General features: G+C 40.2%; 2 protein-coding genes across 2 annotated transcripts in view; one reads left to right on the forward strand and one right to left on the reverse strand.

Annotated features, from left to right (window-relative positions):
• Nucleotides 1-12,100, reverse strand: part of ADAMTSL1 (ADAMTS like 1) — a 423,754-nt gene that overhangs the window by 190,833 nt on the left and 220,821 nt on the right.
• LOC116566170 (ras-related protein Rap-1b-like protein) lies at nt 188-886 on the forward strand. The gene has a single exon (XM_032300231.1). The coding sequence runs from the start codon at nt 351-353 to the stop codon at nt 759-761; it is 411 nt and encodes a 136-aa protein (XP_032156122.1). The 5' UTR covers nt 188-350; the 3' UTR covers nt 762-886.

A 12,100-nucleotide genomic window follows, 5' to 3' on the forward strand; every position in this document is an offset into this window, starting at 1 on the left:
TTCCACTTTGTGAACTCCTTCTTGATAGAACGTAGGGTTTTCTGGACACCGCCAAACCTTGCCCAGAGTCAGGCGTGTAAACCAGCTGGAGCGGGAGCGCAGCAGCGGCAGGACCTCCTGTCAGGGCCAGGGCAAGAGCAGTGACCCAGAGGGAGCACGGGGCTGAAGGGATGGTGACAGCGTGAGAGGTACTAGGCTTTGAGTTTGCATCCCGTGTGGTATAAGCTAGCCGTTCTTGGCTCAGGAGGCATTAGAAAGTCTGCTTTGACTGCACAATTTGTTTTAAGGAATTTTTGTTGAAAAATATGATCCTATGACAGAAGATTCTTATAGAAAGCAAATTGAAGTAGATGCAGCATACGCTAGAAATCTGGGATACTGCAGGAACGGGACGATTTACAGCAATGAGGGATTTGTACATGAAAAATGGACAAGGCTTTGCGTTAGTTTATTCCATCACAGCACAGTCCACATTTAAAGATTTACAAGACCTGAGAGAACAGATTCTTCCAGTTAAAGACACTGATGATGTTCCAATGATTCTTGTTGGTAATAATTGTCACTTGGAAGATGAAAGAGTTGTAGGGAAGAAACAAGGTCAAAATCTAGCCAGACAATGGAACAACTCTGCATTCTTAGAATCTTCTGCAAAATCAAAAATAAATTTTAATGAGATCTTTTATGACCTAGTGCAGCAAATTAACAGAAAAACTCCAGTGCCTGGCAAGGCTTGCAAAAAGTTGTCATGTCAGCTGCTTTAATATACTAAATGCATTGCAGCTCTGAGCTAGGTCTGAAGAACTGTTGCCCAATTCAATAGTGCCAGCATTCCAACTGTGTTAAACCTACCAACATCTTAAACGGACTTTCCTGTGGTGGTACCCTTTAAGAGGAGGATGAAAGCTACTATCGGTTTGCACATTCTAATCACTTTCCAGTGTCACAAGAGAGATTTTTACTTACATAATAGTCCTAGAGTATGCAGCTGGTAAAACCACAGGCTACATCTAGCATTACTGCTAAGAGACAGTCTTCATCCATCAATGTTGTGCAGGTATGAAAATTGTGTATTGTATACTTCAACATGCCCCAAACTTTGTATTGGAGAGTACAATAATGTAAATCTTAAAAGCACTACTATTTTAGCATAATAAAAGAAGGTCCAAAGAGCTCCTCTACAGACTACTCTAGATAACTTCACTTCTTTGATACTTGTAGCTTATTGCAATTTTTTTAAAAGAAATTTAAGGTCATTATTATTGTACAAAGTAAGAGCTTTAATACAGCTATGTAGTTTTTTAATTTTTAAAAACCCTGTGGAGACAGTGATCTTGTCTTTAAAATACGATAGTCTTTTCAGTATAATGTCTTAAAGACATTGCCTTTAATATCTGTTGGGAAGGAAATGTCCAGACTTTTCAAATCTCTTATTACACGTTTTCTTTTTTATTTACATAGGGAACAATGTTTATAGTCATGTGTACAGTGGGGGTCTACGACAAGAAGTGTATATTTTCAGACAATTTTTTTTTCACTCAAAGACCTTTCTTCATTTTTATTCTATAAAATCCAAGCCACAGATATCATCTTTTTCTTTTTTTTCCCCAAGAAGCTTTTGAAAGCTGTAGTACCAGCCTCCAAGAATTTTACCACACTAGACTCTGCCAATCCCAGCCAATGCTAAGTACATGCCTAAATGTAAGAGATATGGCAGCGGACAGTTGGCAAGGAACAACATCTCATATTTTTACTTCCTTCTCTCTTCCCCCCGTTCCACTGAGAGCTACATGTCAGAATGTCTGCTGTAGAAGGAAGAGATTGATCAAATGATTCCCTCAGATCTAAAGTCATAACGGCCACTAATGTTTAAGCACTAATACTTTGTCAGACAATTTTTTTAATGATTTAACACTTTTTGTAAATCATTTTCAGGCTTCTGCAGCTGTAGATTCTCACTGTGACTCCCTTGCTTGCTCATGCATAAGTGTACTTGCAATATCAAACGCACAGGTTTAGTATTTTTCCAGTGGGTGATCGTTTCACATGTGCAATGTTTTGGTTGGGATGTTAAATGGTGGATGAGTCCTGTGGATGTGAATGTAGAAAGTAATTTTAATCATATGTAATTGGTCACAGGCCTAATTTGTAGTAGCTATTGCTATTTTATTTAACAATGTCTTGTTGCTTTGTATGCATTAACATTTCGATGTAAAGATTGTGTGTCTATCCAACAGGAAGCCACAGTATTTAAATTGACCAACCTAATGTTATAACTACTTTGAGGCGGCCAAATGTAAACTAAAAGGCTTAATTAAAGTGGTGCAGTTTTGTAAAAAAATAAAAATAAAATAACTTAGGCCCTTCTAAGACTGCAAGGAACGAGGGGAGGTAAGGGCTACATTTCTAGAAGACACCAATAATCTCCCCTCTTAGATTTGTCAAACACAAATTTACATTACCCTAAACCAATAATCATAGCTCAAAGATTAAAATAACCCATGGGGTGATGAAGTGCTGAGACTAAGAAGCATTCCAGAGTTACTGCATTCTAAAGTATTCTAAAACAAGACGCTAGACCTCCCCAACGCTGTGCGTTAAATCTCTGTTGTCATGGGGGCCAGTTGCCTCATCCTTCTTAGGTGGAGCCCAGGGTGGTGGGGGAAACTAAGGACAGAAGTTCTGTCATAATTAAGGAGTATCTGGGACCAGCCCTGCGGTCAACAGTCAATACATTTTTGTAGGATGAACAAACATAATGGCTAAAGGGTGGGGCATTCTAAGCCCAGCATGGAACTGAGGCTGAGGGGAGGTGGGAATGGGATGCCTGGAGAGCATGAACCTGAAGGGAGGGAGTTGCCCTGGAATGGGAGTTCAGGAAGCTGGAGGAGGGAAAACTCAGGGCTTCACCTCAGAGTTCACGGTTGAGTTGACCCATGGGAGGCAGGCACGACGTGAGAAGTTAGCTCATCAAGTTTGTGCTCTTTCCAAAAGAGCTAATATATGCTCTTAGGAGGACACTGTAAACCGACAGAGAACATATTTAAGCATAGTACTTGATGATTCTGGGTTTTCCTTTCTTGACAGGAGCAAAAAGGAGAGAGGACTTGTAAGGAAAGGGGAACAGCAAGTACAAGGCTTCATCTTCCGTTTTTGCTGAAGTCAATGTCAAGTTTTCCTTCAGCTAGATCTTAATGTGGATTTTACTCTCTAGGACTTCAGTACCATAAAGCCGATCAGGCTTAAAGCGCCTTCCTTGGCAACACCTATCAGTTCACATGTGGGAAATTAAAATCTAACAAGGAGGTGATAGTGGGACACAGGATACAGATCTGAGCAGGTTAGGCTCACATTCGATCTTCCAGAAAATGGGATTTTCAGTGTTTCTATCTCCCAGAATAGCATAATTGTTACACGATGTTTGATGACAGCTCAGGGAAACGCAGCCACCAACTACAGACTAAATTACTAACCAGTTCCTCCGGGTGCTACCTCTGATAGGTGAAAGGTTACTTTTGTGTGTATCCAATGTCATCTCTTGAGGTTACAAAAACAATAAAATTAGCCTGATCAGCCCTATAACCCAAAATTGATTTAAAATCTATTTGTTAATCCTACACATTTTAAGTTGGCTTCAGCAGAAATAATTAAAAATATATATAACCTTGTGGGTTATATTTTGGGGAAAGACCAAAGTTGATAATACTGTAAAATGTTACTGCCAAACAATGACTTGAAAATACACATGTTCCAACTGACTGGATCCAAGATGGCCGAATAGGAACAGCTCTGGAGTGCATCAAGAACAACGTAGAGGGTGAGCGCCCACCACATTTCCAAACAAATTTTCACTGCCCACAGACCAGGAGATTCCCGGACGGAAAAGCACCACGAGTTTTCAGCACGGCTAGTGCTGGGTTGGCACATAGAAACTCACACAAATCTGGGCGGCCTTTTTAACTGGTGCCTGGAATGCCTGGGAGACAGAGCCGCCCATTCAATGGAGAGGGAGGGGGCAGAGACAGGGAGCCAGGTGATCTGGCTCGGCGGGTACTACCGCCACAAAGCAGGCAATCTGAAATGCTCAGGATTGAGAGTTTCGCAGCAAGCGCAGCTGGACCCAGGATGGTCCAGCTCAGTGGGGGAAGGATGACCACCACTACCGAGGCAGTTGACACAGCAGCTGGGCAGAGCCTGTGGCAGCTCAGCAACACCTCTTCTGTGAATAGACTACTCTGTGTTGAGCAGGGCATCTATGAAAAAAGGTAGCAGCATGACAGGAACTTATAAATAAAGCCGACCTTCCTAGGATAGAGCACCTGGGAAAAGAGGTGGTTATGAGTTCCACTGCAGCAGACCTAAAAGTACCTGCCCAGCAACTCTACACAGAACAATGGAGCTCCCAGCACAGCACTTGAGCTCCTATAAGGGACAGACTGCTCCTCAAGCAGCTCCCCTACCCACGTATACCCAAAGAGACATCTCATAAAGGACAGTTAAGGCTGACATCTGGCAGGTACCCTTCTGGGACGAAGATAACAGAAGAAGAAACAGGCAGCAACCCTTACTGTTCGGCAGCCTGTGTGGGTGATCCCCAAGCAAGCAGGGTCTGAAGTGGACCTCCAGCAGTCCTGCAGCAGAGGGGCCTGATTGTTAGAAGGAAAACTAAGACACAGAAGGAAATAGCTTCAACGTAAACAAAAAGGACATCCACTCAGAGACCCCATCTGAAAGTACCAACTACAAAGACCACACGTAGATAAAGCCACTAAGATGGGAAGAAACCAGTGCAAAAAGGATGAAAACACCAAAAACCAGAACGTCTCTCCTCCTCCAAAGGATCACAACTCCTCACCAGCTAGGGATCAAAGATGGATGGAGAATGAAATCTGATGAATTGACAGAAACAGGCTTCTGAAGGTAGGAAATAACAAACTTCTCAGAGCTAAAAGAACATGCTAACCCAATGCAAAGAAACTAAGAACCTAGAAAAAAGGTTAGATGAGATGCTAACTAGAATAAACAGCTTAGAGAAGAATATAAACAACTTGATATAGCTGAAAAACATAGCATGAGAACTTCGCAAAGTATACACAACTTTCAATTGCTGAATCGACCAAACAGAGGAAAGAATATCAGAGATTGAAGATCAGCTCAATGCAGTAAAAGAAGGCAAGAATAGAGAAAAAATAGTGAAAAGAAATGAACAAAGCCTCCAAGAAATATGGGATTATGTGAAAAGACCTAATCTACGTTTGATAAGTGTACCTGAATGTGATGGAGAGAATGAATCCAAGCTGGAAACACTCTTCACGACATTATCCAGGAGCACTTCTCCAACCTAGCAAGCCAGGCCACCATTCAAGTTCAGGAAATACAGAGAACACCACAAAGATATTCCTCAAGAAGAGCAACCCCAAGGCACATAATTGTCAGATTCACCAGGGTTGAAATGAAGGAAAAAATGCTAAGGGCAGCCAAAGAGAAAGGTCGGGTTACCCACAAAGGGAAGCCCATGAGACTCACAGTGGGCCTTTCAGCAAAAACCCTACAAGCCAGAAGAGAGTGGGGGCCAATATTCAACATCACTAAAGAAAAGAACTTGCAACCTAGAATTTCACATCCAGCCAAACTAAGTTTTATAGCAAAGGAGAAAGAAAATACTTTATGGACAGGCAATTGCTGAGAAATTTCGTCACCAGCAGGCTTGCCTTACAAAAGCTCCTGAAAGAAGAACTAAACAAGGAAAGGAACCACCAGTACTAGGCACTCCATAAACATAGCAAATGGTAAAGACCATCGACACAATGAAAAAAATGCGTCAACCAATGGGCAAAACATCCAGCTAGCATCAAAATGGCAGGATCAAATTCACACATAACAATATTGACCTTAAATGTAAATGGGCTAAATGCCCTGATCAAAAGACATAGACTGGCAAATTGGATTAAAAAGTCAAGATCCATCGGCGTCCTGTATTCAGGAAATCCATCTCACATGCAAGGATACACATAGGCTAAAAATAAAGGGATGGAGGAAGATTTATCAAGCAAATGGAGAGCAAAAAAAAGCAGGAGTTGCAATCCTAGTCTCTGATAAAATGGACTTTAAACCAACAAAGATCAAAAGAGACAAAGAAGGGCATTACATAATGGTAAAAGGATCAATGCATCAAGAAAAGATAACAATCCTAAATATATATGCACCCAATACAGGAGCACCCAGGTACATAAGGCAAGTTCTTAACGATCTATAAAAAGACTTAGACTTCCACACAATAACAGTGGGAGACTTTAACACTCCACTGTCAATATTAGATCAACGAGACAGAAAATTAACAAGGATATTCAGGACTTGAACTCAGATTTGGACCAAGCAAACCTAATAGACATATACAGAACTCTCTACCCGAAATCCACAGAATATACATTCTTCTCAGCACCACATTGCACCTACTCTAAAATTGACCACATAATTGGAAGTAAATCACTCCTCAGCAAATGCAAAAGATCGGAAATCATAATGAACAGTCTCTTAGACCACAGGGCAATCAAATTAGAACTCAGAATTAAGAAACTAACTCAGAACCACACAGCTTCATGGAAACTGAACAACTGGTTCTTGAATGTTGACTGGATAATTAATGAAATGAAGGCAGAAATAAAGATGTCCTTTGAAACCAGTGAGAATGAAGACACAATGTACCAGGATCTCTGGGACACATTTAAAGCAGTGTCTAGAGGGAAATTTATAGCAATAAATGCCCACATGAGAAGTAAGGAAAGATCTAAAATTGACACTCTATCATCAAAATTTAAAGAGCTAGAGGAGCAAGATCAAAAAACAAAAGCTAGAAGAAGACAAGAAATAACTAAGAACAGAGCGGAACTGAAGGAGACAGAGACACAAAAAAACCTTTCAAAGAATCAATAAATCCAGGAGCTGGTTTTTTGAAAAGATTAACAAAATAGACAGACTGCTAGTCAGATTAATAAAAAAGAAAATGGAGAAGAATCAAATGGATGCAATAAAAAACAATAAAGGGGATATCACCACTGATTCTGCAGAAATACAGACTACAATCAGAGATTACTACAAACAATTCTAGGCACATAAACCAGTAAACCTGGAAGAAATTGATAAATTCCTGGACACTGGCACCCTCCCAAGCCTAAACCAGGAAGAAGTCGAAACCCTGAGTAGACCAATAACAAGGGCTGAAGTTGAGGCAGCAATTAATAGCCTACCAACCAAAAAAAGTCCAGGTCCAGATGGGTTCACAGCTGAATTCTACCAGATGTACAAAGAGGAGCTGGTACCACTCCTTCTGAAACTATTCCAAACAATCCAAAAAGAGGGACTCCTTCCCAAATCATTTTAGGATAACAAAACCCAGCAGAGACTCAACAAAAAAAGAAAACTTCAGGCCAATATCCATTATGAACATAGATGCAAAATTCTTCAATAAAATACTGACAAACTGATTGTAACAGCACATCAAAAAGCTTATCCAATCAAGCTTATTATGATCAAGTAGGCTTCATTCCATGGAGGCAAGGCTGGTTCAACATATGCAAGTCTATAAATGTAATCCACCACATAAACAGAACCAAAGACAAAAACCACATGATTATCTCAATAGATGCAAAGGTGGCCTTCGACAAAATTCAACAGTGCTTTATGCTAAAAACTCTCAATAAACTAGGTATTGAAGGAACATACCTCAAAACAATAAAAGCCATTTACAAGAAACCTACAGCCAATATCATACTGAATGGGCAAAAACTGGAAGCATTCCCTTTGAAATCCAGCACTAGACAAGGATGCCCTCTCTCATTACTCCTATTCAATATAGTATTGGAAGTTCTAGTAAGAGCAATTGGGCAAGAAAAAAAATAAAGGGCATTCAATTAGGAAAAGAGGAAGTCAAATTGTCCCTATTTGCAGATGACATGATTGTATATTTAGAAGACCCCATCATCTCAGCCCAACATCTCCTTAACCTGACAAGCAACTTTAGCAAAGTCTCAGGATACAAAAATCAATGTGCAAAAATAACAAGCATTTCTATACACCAATAACAGACTAACAGAGAGCCAAATCATGAGCAAACTCCCATTCACATCTAACAAAGGATGCAAAGGACCTCTTCAAGGAGAACTACAAACCACTGCTCAACAAAATAAGAGAGGACACAAACAGATGGAGAAACATTCCATGCTCATGGTTAGGAAGAATCAATATTGTGAAAATGACCATACTGCCCAAAGTAATTTGGTAATTGGTAGCTTTATGGGGATAGATTCAATGCTATCCCCATCAAGCTACCAACGACCCTCTTCACAGAACTGGAAAAAAACACCTTAAACTTCATATGGAACCAAAAGAGAGCCCACATAGCCAAGACAATCCTAAGCAAAAAGAACAAAGCTGGAGCCATCACACTACCTGACTTCAAACTATACTACAAGGCTACAGTAATCAAAACAGCATGGTACTGGTACCAAAACAGAGATATAGACGAGTGGAACAAATAGAGGCCCGGGAGGCAACACCACACATCTACAACCATCTGATCTTTGACAAACCAGACAAAAACAAGCAAATGGGGAAAGGATTCCTTGTTTAATAAATGGTATTGGGAAAACTGGCTAGCCATGTGCAGAAAGCAGAAACTGGACACCTTCCTGATACCTTATACTAAAATTAACTCCAGATGGATTAAAGACTTAAACATAAGACCTAACACCATAAAAATCCTAGAAAAAAACCTAGGCAAAACCATTCAGGACATAGGCATAGGCAAGGACTTCATTACCAAAAGCATTGGCAACAAAAGCCAAAATAGACAAACGGGACCTAATTAAACTCCAGAGCTTCTGTACAGCAAAAGGAACAATCATTACAGTGAACTGGCAACCTACAGAATGGGAAAAAATTTTTGCAATCTACCCATCTGACAAAGGACTTATATCCAGAATCTGCAAAGAACTAAAACAGATTTACAAGAAAAAAATAAACCCATTGAAAGTGGGCAAATGATATGAACAGACACTTTTCAAAAGAAGACATATATGAGGCTAACAAACATATGAAAAAATGCTTGTCATCACTGATTATTAGAGAAATGCAAATCAAAACCACATTGAGATACCACTTCACACCAGTTAGAATGGTGATCATTAAAAAATCTGGAGACAACAGATGCTGGAGAGGATGTGGAGAAATAGGAACACTTTTACACTGTTGGTGGGAGTATAAATTAGTTCAACCATGGTGGAAGACAGTGTGGCATGTCCTCAAGGACCTAGAAATAGATATTCCATTCAACCCAGCAATCCAACTACTGGGTATATACCCAAGGGATTATAAATCATTCTATTATAAAGACACATGCACACATATATTCATAGCAGCTGTGTTTACAATAGCAAAGACCTGGAACCAACCCAAATGCCCATCGACAATAGACTGGACAAGGAAAATGTGGCACATATACACCATGGAATACTATGCAGCCATAAAAAACGATGAGTTTGTGTCGTTTGTAGGGACATGGATGAATCTGGAAAGCATCATTCTCAGCAAACTGACACAAGAACAGAAAATCAAACACTGCATGTTCTCACTCATATGCGGGTATTGAACAATGAGAACACATGGACACAGGGAGGGGTGCATCACACAATGGGGTCTGTTGGGGGGGCCAAGGGAGGGACAGTGGGGGGGTGGGGAGGTAGAAGAAGAATAACATGAGAGAAATGCCAGATGTAGGTGACGAGGGGATGGAGGCAGCAAACCACATTGCCATGTGCGTACCTATGCAACAATCCTGCATGATCTGCACATGTACCCCAGAACCTAAAGTACAAAAAAAAGATAAAAGAAAATATACATGTTCCATATACCAAAATAATTTTTAGTGCATATGGGCATGATATGGGCCGGATAACCCAAGCATATTTTCGTCACTTTGGAATTTTCAACTCTAACATTTTAGGCATAAATATATTACCTTGGCACAGTGACATAACTGAAGGTAAGTGTGTTCAGTTGTTGACATTTAAACACCTGAGAAATTTCAGTAACTTTACCCTGCTTTGGATATAAAGGATGTACAATTTATGTCATATAAAAACACTTAGTTTCTATATGTAGAGATACATTGTATACCAAACATCCAAATCTTATTTCTAAATCGGTATCTTCTGAAAACCTTTCAAATTAAATACATTTCACATACTCTCGACACTTCGAATTTTAAACCTGTGGTTGGTCAGCAGAATGGTTAGACTCTTAAAGAAAAATGTATCTGGTTATTTATATATTCCATTACTGCATCTATTTTTTCCATCTGTTCATAAAGTTCCACGCTTGACTTGTAACTGAGAACCATAACTGAGAGACCATAAATAATTTTTTAAAGCACATTTGTTTTTGACTAGAAATAATGATCATTCAATTCAGGTGATCATGGAAATTGGGGATGAAAGCACAACCATCTGAATTCTGAGTCATCTGTTATGTTGGAGAGAAGAAACTGTGGCCACTGGCTAACAGCCTTTCTACCTGACCTCTCAGCTCCTGCCCAGGCTCCAGAGATCACCGAAGCTCATTTAACACTTCTCTCTCATTAAGCGTGAAAGAAAAGATGCCCTCAAAGTGAGTGAAGCATCCCATATGAACACAGTTGCATTCACTGAGTTCCAGGAAACTGTCTTTCAGAATCATTTGGAAGAATTTAGGTTTTAACACACCAGGGCGCTCCATTAAAACACTTCAAAATTCCAAGGTTAGAAATTGGAAGACGTGGAAACAAACAAGAACTTCAAGGTCAGGACTATTAAATGCTTACTAAAAGACCTGCTGGAGAAACTTGATTCTTTGCTAGTACTTGTTCCACTATTCATTCCTTTTCAACTACACGTGAACAGTGCGGGTGTATTTATTCTTACATTCTCAATCATGACAAAGACGCATTTTCAAAGTTTCCAAAAGGTCGTAGTTTAGAAAACACTTTTGGGAAATCATTTTAGTACTTTTTTCCACTGGTTATTAAGGATCTTTACTGAGGAAACAGAATCTCAACATGCCCAAAGGGGTTACTAATAGCCAGGGAAAAGATCTGGCAAGGAATCAGCCGGCATTTCCTTATCTATTAATCTCTCTTGGGAGTAGACACAGGAAATGGTGTCAATATGAATCTACCGTATTTTTACAGTGGGAAGAAACATCGTAATCTTGAAGAATCAATTGTTGAATTCAATGCCTTCCTTTGCCACTACAATCCTGTTTATAATATCTGAAATAAAGAATCACTGAATCTATTTTTCTATCACCAGGGAATAAATCAAGGAGAATCAGGAAACATTTAACATGAGTTAACTCATATTCATAACGAGAAAGCTTCAAGAATTCTCTAAGGGCTTAAAGAAGAGTGGTATGATGGAAAGACACTAGACAGAGAAAGGAAAGCTTTGCCGTAGTCCCAGCTCTGTCGCTCACAAGCTGTATGATCTTGAACAAATCACTTCGTTTCTTTGATTCTCAGTTTTTTTCATCTGTAAGTTGGGGGTGGGGTCAGACTTTGATCTTTAAACTCCTTTCCAGCTCCAGGTGACCACTGTATCAATTACCTTTTAGACACCCTTCCCCGAGATATAAACAGATATTACTTTGGGAAATCGGCTGAGTACATGAGAGGAACTCTGACTTGTTCTTGGGTCTTGGCTCACAAAGCGTGCACTGAGGCAAGGGCAGAGATCAGTAACACAATGTTGAGAGCACTGCCGGGTCAGTGTCAGCTGTGTTTCTCAGCCAGATACACGATGATATGCGAGGCATCAGAATGACAACTGAAAGCCAAGCCATTTGTTCTGTTGGCCACTCACCGCTGACAGTCTGAGGGCCACGGGAGCCAAGACAGAAACACATCTGTGTTTCATTCAGTATGCTTTACATTTAGAATGGCTGCCTCCCCTCCTCCTCCTGTCTATCTTTCTTGGACTTGAGGCAGTCACATGACTCAGCTGCATGCAGGAAGAGAAGAGAGAGAAAAAGGGCAAGAAGATGGTGGGGATCTGAGCCAGAATCCCCTTTCTTA

This window comes from Sapajus apella, unplaced genomic scaffold, assembly GCF_009761245.1.
Source record: "Sapajus apella isolate SASKATOON/1434 unplaced genomic scaffold, GSC_monkey_1.0 scaffold42, whole genome shotgun sequence".
NCBI lineage: Eukaryota > Metazoa > Chordata > Mammalia > Primates > Cebidae > Sapajus > Sapajus apella.

What these genes read in the sequence shown, in the direction of transcription:
- LOC116566170 (XM_032300231.1), top strand. Translation starts at nt 351, where the DNA reads ATGCAGCATACGCTAGAAATCTGGGATACTGCAGGAACGGGACGATTT.